General features: G+C 42.2%; 1 protein-coding gene across 7 annotated transcripts in view; it reads left to right on the forward strand.

Moving 5' to 3' along the window:
• si:ch211-108d22.2 (uncharacterized) overlaps positions 1-12,517 on the forward strand; it is a 131,998-nt gene that overhangs the window by 7,170 nt on the left and 112,311 nt on the right. For all 7 annotated transcript variants that reach the window (XM_059026792.1, XM_059026794.1, XM_059026795.1 and 4 more), the window contains exons 2-3: positions 8,293-8,581; positions 9,259-9,616. In XM_059026792.1, coding sequence (XP_058882775.1) covers positions 9,436-9,616 — 181 coding nt within the window. In that variant the 5' untranslated portion in view covers positions 8,293-8,581; positions 9,259-9,435. The remainder of the gene's footprint in view (positions 1-8,292; positions 8,582-9,258; positions 9,617-12,517) is intronic.

The following is a 12,517-nucleotide window of genomic DNA, read 5'->3' on the forward strand; positions in this document are numbered from 1 at the left end:
AAGAGCACTGAAAGCAAGAGATAACAAGTGGGTCTTCAGAGCTGATTTGAAGCGAGCGACAGTGGGAGCTGCACGCACTAAAGCTGGGACAGAGTTCTAGAGAGTCAGGCCATGAAGCTAAAAGAGCGCTTTCCGAGTGTGGTGCACTTTTGCTTGAGTATAAAAAGCAAGCCAGAGTCAGAGGACCTCAGCTTACGTGCAGGGACATAGTGGGTCAGCAGGTTGGAGAGATACTCTGGACTTGTGTGATGAAGGGCCTAGTAGGCAAGCAGGATAATTTTGAAAGAAACTTTACCGGTAGCCAGTGCAGCTGGGCAAGACGGGGTAATGTGATCATGTTTTTTACTTCTGGTAAGAATCCTAGCAGTGGCATTTTGAACCAGCTGCAATCGGTTTATGGTGAGTGATGGAAGACCACCATAAAGAGAGTTGCAGTAGTCGAGTCATGAATGCATGACAGAGTATCTCTGCGTCCGGGAGGGAAAGGTAGGGACGGACCTTTGAGGTGTTTCGGAGGTGGTAGAAGGAGGATTTGACTACAGAGATTTGGGCATCAAAGGAGAGGTTACTATCCAGAAGTACACCAGGGCTTCGTACAGGGAGGGAAGGCAGCAGCAGACAGTTTCCAAGGCTCAAGGGAGAATTGAGATTCTTGAGTTGAGTTTTTGATCCTACTAGAAGTTCAGATGTGTTAGTGTTGAGCTGAAGAAAATTGGCAGACATCCAGGCCTCGATGTCTTGGATGCAAGCTGAGAGCTGGACCATGGCAGGGGGACATCCAGGGTCTAGTTTTAGGTAGAGCTGGGTGTCCTCTGCATAGGAGTGAAACATGAGGCTATGTTGGTGGACGAGGTGACCCAAGGGAAGCATGTAGGTGTTAAAGAGAAGAGGCCCAAGAACAGACCCTTGAGGGACACTGCAAGTGAGCGGGTTTGTGTCACCACTGCTTCCATCATAGAAAACAGACTGCATGCGTCCAGATAGGTAAGAGGACAGCCAGGCTCCAGAGATCACAGCATACTTCTGAAGGCGGTCAATAAGAGTGCTATGATCTATGGTATCAAAAGCAGCAGTTAGCTCAAGGAGGACAATGACAGAGGGAGCAGCAGCATCAGCATTAAGCAGAAGATCATTTACAATCTGGAGCAGAGCAGTTTCGGTAATGTGATGTGGCCGGAAACCAGACTGCAGAGATTCAGGCAGATTGATGAAATGTTTCACAGATAACAGCTAGCTGGCTACAGCCCTTTTCAAGAGTTTTGGAGAGAAAAGGAAGATTGGATATGGGACAGAAGTTAGATAAGACAGACGAATTAAGGGAGGGTTTTTTGAGCAGTGGCATTACTCGGGCAGCAGGAACCAGGCCTGAAACCAGGGACAGATTGAGAGTGTGCATAATGGAAGGAGCAAGGTCAGAATATCAGAGGTGGGCGAGATTCATTGGCCAGGGGTTCAAGGGGCACGTGGCAGTATTTGATTTCAGAAATAGGCTGGAGACATCAGTAATGGAGAGAGGAGAGAAGGACGAGAGAACAGGAGGGGCAATCGAAGGGGAGTCAAGGTGGTCAAGTACTATACTGGGTTTGTGGCAGGAGAGCGTAGAGTAAATGGTGTCGATATTGTTCCGAAAGAAAGATCATGGCAGGTAAGAGAGGAGGATGAATGGGAGATGGATTTATCGATGGCTGGATGCAGGATTTGATCAATGGTTTTGAAGAGAGTATTTGGTTTACCGTGTCCCGTGGATATAATTTCAGAGAAGTACTTTACCCTGGCAGTAGCAAGCGCGCATCTGTAGCTACTGAGGACTCTCTGTGAACTGTTAGTCCAGATGACCTACATTTGCACTCAGACTTGCGACAGGCAGACTTAAGCAGTAAAAGTTCGAGGGTATACCATGGGCAGTTGCGATGTTTCTTCACTGTTCTGGTTGTAAGCAGGGCAACTGTGTCAATGATCTGAGTAAGGGTGGCGTTGTAGAGGATAACCGCATCATCGACTGAAGACAGAAGAGTACCATTCCGAGAGTATTATAGGATTTAGCAGATTTTTGGGACAGAAGGAAATAACAGTATCAGTAGTAGATGAAGGTACGGGAAGATTAATATTGGCAGTGATTAAGAAATGGTCAGAGAGAGATATCCATGACTGAGAGATTGGAGATATCAAGACCCCTGGGGCCGGTTTTTCAAAACTTTGGTAATCGGATTTCCACGTTTTGATCTGGATTACATTGTGCAATTGGGTTTTTCAAAACATTGAAATGCGATCGGGATTATTGTGATCTGGATTTCGTTTTGGTAATCCGATCGCACTTTTAATCACGATTAAATGTTGCAATTTGGTTTTTCAGAATTTAAAGAGGAGACCAGGATTTCTTTGATCCAAAATACCAGGATTATTGTGATCCTACTGCGGAGGTGGATTTAGCTTTTAAATGATCATAGAAAATCAATAATTTGTTTGAATTGTCATAGCAAACACATGCTATACGTCCGAATAGTGTTTGAATATAATATTTACATATTTATTTAAGTTTTGTATCCATGCAAGCATAAAGGAAAAAACGTATTCAGTGGTATAGTTTTAATTAAAAAGCATACGCATACGCCTTCACATACGTCTCCTTGAAGCTCGTCTGAGAGATGCTGGACTCCCGACCGACGAGGAAGATGATGAAGATGTCTAAAAACATATATCCTTAAAAGAGCAGCTTTGATATTAGTGCTCAGGTAATTCGGGCTATAAGAGATGTAGCCTGTTTGGTAATGGTTACATTTCTATTTCAGGGAACCAGGGTTATGATAACAACCTAACACTTTCTTCATTTTACAAAATACGTACTTATTGCATCCCATTGGTAACTTTAGTGACCATGTTAAAGTATGGGATCTTTTGGTACATAAAAATATTTTTCTGTGCAGTTTTTTTATTATCTACAGTAACCGCAAGTCTGTCAATATATGTGATTCTTACCTGGTTTTGTGAAAAGCATCCATTGTTGTGCTGAAGTTTGAAGACAAACACTGGAAAACACTTATCGGCTAGCCACTGTGCCGCACCTGCTGTGCTGGTGAAGAAAAAGGACAGGTCACTGCACTCTTGTGTGGACTTGCAGATGATACCGTAAACACTTGTACCCCCTTCCCAGAATCGACAAGGCCCTGGATTGCATTACAGGCTCTCGTTGGTTCAGCTCCCTCGACCCGTGGAGCGGCTAGTGGCAGGTCGAGCTGGATCCCTGAAGATCGCATTCTGCATTGGCCAGGGTCTGTGGCAGTTCTCCGTCATGTAATTTAGAATGTGTAATGCCCCACCGCGTTCGAACCACTGATGGAGCAAGTGCTAGCTGGGGTTCCATGGGCTGCCTGCGTTGTGTACCTGGATGACTTTATGGTACACGCTGCTACGGTCCTGGATGCACTTGAAAACTTGCGGGCTGTATTTGAGCGCATCAGGGGAGCAGGACTGAAGCTCCGTCCTGGGAAGTGCAACCAGTTCCGGAAAGAAGCGCACTTCCTCAGACATGTCAATAGGGCAAACAGCATTGCTACAGATGCCTAGGTGCCCTGTCACCGAGGTGCAGCGTTTCCTGGGCCTTTACACCGCCTGACAGAGAAGGGCCTGGGACTTGGATTGTGCTGTTGCGTTTGGAGGTCTTGGCGGTGTTGGCCCAGGAGGGCTCAGACGTTGAGAGGTGTGGCGTACAACAGCCAGTCATTGAGCAAAGTGGGAGGTCTGCTGTGTGACCCGTCGGGAGCGCCTGGCTGTAGTACTTAGTAGTAATTGTATGTAAAAATAATGTGATATCTGTATAATGTGAAATAATGTATAATGTGATATGTTGTAACAATTGTAAGTCGCCCTGGATAAGGGCGTCTGCTAAGAAATAAATAATAATAATAATAATAATACAAGCCGTGCGCCACTTCCGACCAAGCCTCCCTGCAGTGGCTGCACAACTTCCACGAGCCAGAAGGACAAGTGGCCCGCTGAGTCAAAGCACTGCAGGGTTATGACTACTCCGTCCAGCACTGAGCTGGACACCTGCACAGCAACACGGATACCCTGTCCCGGCATCCCTGTTTGGAGTAAGAATGTAAGCACTGCGCACAACTGGAGGAGCGGGAGGCACAGCGGACTTCTGGTGAGTGGGTAAGTTCTGCCACTGTAGCCATGAAGTCCCTGTGAGCTCCAACGTCAGCAGGATCTGGAGGCCGAGCTGGTCCCGCTGTTTTTTTGTGATAATGGTGGAGCAGCACCCAGCGTGAGACGCAGTTTCAGCCCTCTCCCACTGGGGGTGAAAGCGCTGGTGGCCCAGTGGGAAAGCTTGTGCCTCCGGAGAAATGTACTGTACTGTGCATGGATCGATCCTGGGATGGGACAGAAGCTGGTGTTTCCCCAAGGTCTCGGGGAGACGTGCTGTAGGCCGTCTACGATGGACTAGGGACAGGGCACTTCGGTGTTGTTACGGGAGCTGCTTCGGGCATGTGCACTGCCCAGAAGGGTCCCCTGAGCCGCTCCCATGCTCCACTGCAGCAGTACCAGGTGAGGGCACCGCTGGAGCACGTCGACATCCTCTGCCCCTTTCCACAGTCAGAGAGGCCAGAAGTGGCCAGAAGCATATGCTGTCCTTGACCGGAGCACCGTCACCTGTGCGGAGACTAAATTATTCTCCAGGGAAATAAATATAATAAAAAAATAAATAAAATGAAATAATTAAATTTAAAAAAAAACTGTTAATGCTTGTGGGAGGGGGTGGGTGATTCACTGACACACACGAAACAGCAGGTGTATCTGAAGCACCGCACAGGTGCCCAGTTTTATTGTGCTGGGTGTACTTTCGATGTTCAGCCCGCAGAGGGCGCTGTTCACCGTGGTCTGCGTACCAACTATGGTAACACAGAACCACGGGACATACCAGTACGGTACGGATCAAGTGCGGGCGCACTTACAAGTGCTCAAACAATAATTCCAAAACCAAAGGTGAAAGAAAACAGGAAAATAAAACACAGTAACAAAACTACAAAAGAAAAGGTGCTGCACTTCGGCAGCGATACCCCAGCCGTCGCTAGCCGCACGGCCCGGGTCTCCGTCCTACTCTGGCCGTCTCCTCAGTCTACCCTCACACTACACAAGGGGTCTGCCCACGGGTTCCCCACTACAGTTAGGTTTTTCCGTTCTTTATCTTTCTTTTCTTTGTTTTCCTCGTTTTTCTTTTTGGTCCCGGCTCTCTCTCGGTCCCGGCTCCCGTACTTCCCAGTACGTCTTTTGGTTTTTTCTTTAAAAGGGCAGACCTGAGGAAACAGCAGAGTATTATTTTTATAGGGCACACAATCCCATTAGAGCCCGCCTACCAGCCACTCAGAGAGGGGGAAAGCGCACACACCCTCCTCCCCACCTCTCCGTGTCACCGCCATGACTGACAGGCCGACCCCACGGGACTGCCGCCCCCTCCCTGCAGCATCGTGCCTGCGTCAGACGGCCAGTCCAGATCTCTCCCTGTTACAATGCTGTAAAAAATATCTTGCTGACCTTTTTTTTTTTTTTTCCTAAGTTTTCCTAAGTGTCAGTTATAGTTATCCTAATGTATTTTTGACAAATTCATGTTTTAAAAATCAGTTTTACTTAAAACATAATGGTACTCGCTGGAACCGGATCCATGATATTTGTATCCGGTTCATCGGTTCCAAAGCAGGAACCGGGTACCCGATTTCAAAGGAACCGGTTCGCACATCTCTATTGCTATCCATAGCATGGCGCAAGCAAAGAACATATGTCGGCAATATTCCATAACGGTACACATTTTATGTACTGTGTATCTGCATGTTGATTATACCAGTAACTGGGGTTTCATTATTATTATTTTTTTAATTATTTATCTAATTCTCAGAACTAGTGGAATTAAATGTATTTAATAATTGATGTTAATTAAACGGCATTGTTAATCGGCAATCATTCTTTATTTTTGTTATTTTCTGTGGCAAGGGGGCGGTGGCTAAGCTCAGCTGATCCTTAGGGGGCGTTGTTACAAAAAAGGTCGAGAAACACTGAACTGGATGATTTAATAAAGAACCCCCCAAATCCCGGGGCTCCAAATCTGTACCAACAGGCAACGTTTTTCCTTAAAATGCATTTTATAGTCACTCTGAAAGAATATATTTTTGTGGTATCTGATAGCTGACACATTAACATAATAATAATAATAATAATAATAATAATAATAATAATAATAATAATAATAATAATAATAATAATAATAATAATAATAATAATATTATTATAATTTGCACATTCACTTAAATGCTTGTATTACAACCTATGAATAGTTATTTTTTTCTGTTACATTTATCATTCACTTACAGAACATTCAGCAACTTGACAGAGGAGCAAGCTGCTGAGGAGACAGAAGGAAATGAAAGTGCACTGCCCGTCTCCATTGTCTTGCGCATCACAACAACACAAAAGAAAAAAAAAGACATGATCCCGCTGGGAAATACCTGATGGCATATTTACTAAATAAAAATACCAGTTCACAGGATGATGATGAACTGTTGAAACATCTCCACCCCAGAAGAAAGCACAAGTATACAGCAGCTCTTATATGAAGCCAATTTTTGTCCAGCAGTTAAAACTGAGCAATCCTTCCCACTTCCAGTGTTCCATCTGAATTGTTATACTGAACCCAGAAATCAGATTACTTGCTACAATCTGTGGAAATTAAATGTCTGAATGTATAACTGCAAGGTTTTTGTGCAGCTTTGGCCCCACCATATTGAGCACCTCATCGAACTGATTAGTGTTCATTATGAAGCACTGGAAGAATCTTGCACGTCCAGTTTCAGTTCTTGAACTAAACAGTGGTACTCCCTAAACCTTTTTCTTTTTTGGTTTATTTCATGTACCCACTTTCTCCTTTTTAGTTTTCTGTTTAAGATTATAGGCAATAAAGCCTCTTCCTCGTCGACAGGATACATTTTACAGTGTCTATAAACCCCCAAAAGTCTCTTGTCATGTGTGCCGCGAGCTGTCCTTTCATTTATCTAGCTACTGCATGCAGTAGATTCACATTTCACCATTGAGACGTCGGGAACCAATGAAGACGGTTTATAGTTATGACCCTGTAATTATGAAGGCACGACCTCAAATAGGCTTTGTCACTGGCATTGTTTTGTTGTATTATGTTGTTTTTTGGGTTTTATTAATTGTATTTTTCGGTGCTTATTTTTGCTATTTTCGAGTTTTATGTAAATTTTTTTGTATGAAATTAGTGTTCTCGGTTACTTTCCAAAATGCTTGAGCATTTTTTTTTGTGTGTGTGTGTCAGAATATGTATAGTCTCTTGACAGTACTTGCACACTTAAGTTGTACCTTCTTTCCTTTGCTGTCTTCCACAACGAAGTCCCTATGGTCACAGGCACATTCTTCTAGGGTTTTTGTGTGTAGACATTTTTGTAGATTTTGCCACAATTCTGTTTTAAATTCTCTGTGTCTTAACTGTAAAACAGCTTGAAATCCCGCTAACAAGCCTCCATCCTGATTGTAATCTTGTTTTAAATCTCGCAAGCAGAGTCTCCAATAGAAATGTAGGAATGTGCTGTCACTCAGTAGTTGGGACGGGTTTAAAGTATTCAGAACTAATCAATGATAGATACAAGTCAGGAAGGCGGGACATTGCCCAGCAGCACAGGGAAATGTATTTATTATTATTTTTGTAGTATTTTTTTTAAATGTGAAAAGGGTAAAGTCGATGTGAATAGATTAACCATTTCCACAGTTTTTACTGTGTTTTACAGTGTTTATTGGCTATTCACCGATTTAAATTTTTTTGTATCGGGGGTGTTACCGGGTTTTATCGATTAAAACCAAAAATCAGAAGCCATAATTATATCCATGATCAAACCTGAGCTAGGTAAAGTTGTGTATCATGAATGAAGCCAATATCTTATTATTCAGAAACCAAAAAGTCACATCACCACAATATATTAATCATCTTAGGTCACAGGAACAAGTTACATGCATCATTAGCTTTGTCCCCAAGGAGTTTCCAAAACATTGAAAATATGAAATCTGCATGAGTTGTTTTTTGAGATTTTAGTAGTTGGATTGCTGGCAGAGGATTTACAAAAACAAAATTATAACTGTACTCATGCTTAACTTATTGAGATTATCAGAATGTAATGGTATATGAAGGCGCTGGTCCTTCTGCCTGTATTTCATGCGAGTATGATGGATGTTGTCATGGTGATCTACCATTTCATCATGTTGATGGCTGTATATTTGTATTTACAGCTTTGGAGGAGGTGCTTAAACATCAGAAGATGAAGTAGCAGCTGTTGTAAAAGGCCAGTGGATTGCAACAAAGCATTGTGAGGGTTAAACATGCAGCAAGATGCACTTCAGGGTGCTGGAGAAGTGATTTGGTGTCTAAGGATGGGTTAGGGCCTGCCAGGTTGAAACGGCTCTAACTGCCTGGGACTGCAGTCCTTGAACTCTGGAAGCACAGGAGACTGCCCTCTACAGGCATTGCAGAAACTTCCTTCCAAGAAAAACAAGACGTCAAGAGCAAGCAGATTTCCAGGTAAAGAAAAAAGCATTAACAAGTGTGCATAACCACACTAAGATATTGGCATTAAGATGTACCAGCCATGACATTTGTGTTCAATAGAGGAAACTAGAAAACATTTTTCAAAACATATGCATAAAATCAGTCAACATTTCCAGTTCGCCTTTTTTTACAGATTCATGAAAACACTGTGGTGATACTGTGTTACTATTTTATGGTGACAGTAGTTATATGCACATATCAAGGATCCCCAGTAGCTAACCTAACAAATGCACTACTGTGAAGCACAAACTTTCAATGTTTTATATAAGTTATTTTTTACTGGTGGCTATTACCAGTATTAGTGTTATCTTTAATTGACCACACCTTTCCATACTGTATGTTCATGGTGTTCAATCCCCAAAGACAATAGTGTGGTTATACTTTGGTAATTAGTTGTGTTGTGTTGGGTCAAATACTGTACACACCCGCTAGGTGGACTTCTCAGGGCGCAGTAAAGTGGTGCTCCTGGATCTTCACAGCCTTTAGCAGGTGCAGGACAGGATTATTAGACATGGTACAACTATGGGGGAACTCTTCAAACAGCTAACTATCTTTCTGACAATATATCCCAACTGTAATTGAACTAGACATGTAATCCAGCCCTTTAAATTAAGTTTCTCTTCATAAAATGTATGTTGTCTTCTTTACAGGTGACAGGTGTTGGAATTGAACTTTCACATGTAAAATGGCTTGCACACAACAGTCTGCTGTGGACTTTATCAAAGAAATGCGGCAACAACTTGTTGGAAAACTCCAAAATGTCAGTCACTTTTTAGATCCATTGCAATCCGATGGTGTTTTCAGTGAAGAAGAAATCTGTTTAATTAATGATGGTAATAGATTTGATAGAGACAGAAAAACTATTGGACATGGTTACTAAGAAAGGGGAACGTGCATCACGGTTGTTTTTACAGCAGTTGTACAATACAAGAAAAAGAACCCTCCCAGAAGATTTGCATCCCAGGATAAGCTGCTTAGACTTCGTAAAAGATGACGAGACAGACATTGGTAAGGGCATGAATGTGCAAAATAAGCTAATAATAACAGCAGTCTGCTTGGGAAATGGCAGGGTTAAAGAAGTATTTGCTAATTACTTCTTATTTCCAACAGCAGCTTACTCACTACAGCTTATTTCTTGAGATTTTATTCAACCCACTGAAAGGTCGGTTGATGGCTGGTCTACACTCCTCCCTCTGTCTTTTTTTATGTTGGTTTTTCTTTTCTATGCGTTTTGTTGACAATCAAATCAATAGTATATTTTCTGTCTTTGTAAAAGGCAGCTTTTTATCTTTAGAAAGGTTTTTCAAGTTTCTTGTGCTGTTAAAAATTGATATTTTTTCTAGTGGTGATTTTCTGTGTAGTCAACCGGCATGTCTGCTGTTTAATTTTACATACAGCGGCTGACATGCTTATAGCCACCCAGGAAATTCAAAAAGATTTACCGCATACACAATCTGGCAAAAACGTGGCAAATGAAATTCAGTGTCAACAAATATAAAGTGTTACATGCTGGTCTGTTGTCAGGTGTGAGTGGTGTGGGGAACAAAGTGACAGTCCAGACAGTATTTCTCCCAAACGATCTGTGTTTTATTAAATAATAAACAAGAAAGCCATGTTTGGTTGCAGTTATTGCTGCTAAAGGTGGTGTAACCAGTTATTGAGTCTTAAGGGGGAGATTACTTTTTCACACGGGGGCATTGGGTGTTGCATAACTTTCTTTAATAGCCGCTTGCAGACCCAAACAAATTATAACAATAAAGGACTTCATGTCCTCCGTACATGAAAGTGTGCGTGCTCAACTCCGGGGATCGTGGTGTGTGAGTGTGTTGTGCCGTGAAAGGAAGTGCTGAGGGGTCAATGCTGTCTCTGAAGCGACAGCTCTTGGACGCTCAATCCTCTCCTATAAAACACAAAAACAAGTCGAGTCGATCCGTCTATGGGAAAGTGTACTAACATCCTTACACAGCGCCCTTTCTGGTCGGGAGGGAGATTTACAGGTTTGATTCTTTCTCTCTTTATCACATGGTCACAAAAATGTAAAATCCAAATACCAAATGGGTATAGAACTAGAACAGGCTCACCAAGAGACAGACCTTGCTGTTGAAATAGACTCATCACTGTCCACAACCAGACAGTACAGGGAATAAATAAAATGCTTGGGGATATAGCCAACATTGTAGAGCACAAAGCCACTGAGGTTATGATGAGGTTGTTAAATGCACTGGTGAGACCACACTTAGAGGACTGTGTCCAACTAAAAAAAGAAAAGAAAATGCAGATAAAATAATATAAATAACTAACGTAAAATATAGCTATTTCGAAATAAAATGTGTCTGTGCTGCAGTTTTTGAGCTATAGGTGGCCAAACAATATGGTCTGAAACGTAGGAATTTACCGTAACTGTATTTTAGGCTCCCCCTTTAACTCCAAAAGTACACAATTTCCAATTTCAGAGACATGCTGGACAGCACCTGAAGCCACTTCAAACCTGTCATAATGTTTATACACATCACTTGGCTCATTGCTGGCATTAAAATAACAAGGAAAACCTAAGAATTATATTACAACAGAAATCCAAATGTCCAGCACAGTTGTGAGAATCATATTTACAGTCTTCCACTAACACAGTAGTTCAGTCTACAAATAAAGATGTTTTGAAAATACCTGTTTAGCTTATTGCTGGCATTTACAATAACAATAAAAAATCTGAAACAGTTTTACTAACATCCAGCAATGTCTTGTGAGAGTAATCCTATGTACAGTAATCCACAAATTAAGTTTAGCGTTTTACTGGCATTATAATAACCAGGATAAAATATGAAGAATCTACTCAATCTACTCCACATTGATAAAGTTAAAAATGCATATACTGTAGAATATAAATAAGTAAGATTTACAGAGAAAAACAGATTAATCTCAGTTGCTCAGTTTGTTTGAAAGGTCACAAAATTAGTGAAATGGTTTCAGCCTGTGTGTACTCAAAGTGGTTTAACTTGTAGATAATTTCCCTCAGGTCTATAAATTCTTTCAAGCTGCAACTCACATAGTGATCCAACAAAGCAACCATGAAGACCAAGGAGCTTTCGAAACAAGTCAGGGATAAAGTGGTAGAGAGGCACAGAGCAGGAGAAGGGTACAAGAAAATTTCAAAGGCGCTGACTATCCCTCTCAGCACACTGAAGTCCATCATTAAGAAGTGGAAGATGCATCATACCAACCAGACACTAGACAGATCGGGTTGCCCTCCCAAACTGAGCAGCCGGGCAAGCAGGAAACTGGTTTGGGATGTCACTCTGAAGCCAACAATGACCTTGAGAGATCTGCAAAGTTCTGTGTCTGAGATGGGAGACAGTGTTCACACATCAACAATAAGCCGGTCCCTACACAAAGCTGGTCTGTATGGACGGATGGCAAGAAAGAAGCCATTACTCAAAAAGCCTTATCTTAAAGCACTAATCTGACGTGCATTTTTACAGGGAAATCAGAGAATCAGCTGCAAGACAGACACAAATATGCTTATGCTAATGCTTTGCACGAATGGTCTCAAAATAATAGGTTTACCTCAAGAGGCTGGAGTCTCGATTTGAGGTTGATATTTATGATAACTTGCAAAAGTTAGTAAACTGAGTGCAAAGATTGTTGCCAGTTACTGCGGAAAATGTGCACATTTTCGCCTTACAGGGAACGCTGCTCACAACCTGAACTGAACATAATGCCTGTTAGCACTCGTTGGTTCTGCAGAATTAATCCTACGGGGCAACGACATGCACGAAGCTGGTATACGCGCAGATTGATTTAAAATTTGATTCACCAGTGATGTTATGACTGACGTTCCAGTAGGCATCTACTGTCTAGTAATAACCCGCTATAGCTGGAAGCTGATTGGCTAATGATGCTGAATCATTTTCA

Source organism: Acipenser ruthenus, chromosome 7 (assembly GCF_902713425.1).
Source record: "Acipenser ruthenus chromosome 7, fAciRut3.2 maternal haplotype, whole genome shotgun sequence".
NCBI classification, from domain to species: Eukaryota; Metazoa; Chordata; class Actinopteri; order Acipenseriformes; family Acipenseridae; genus Acipenser; species Acipenser ruthenus.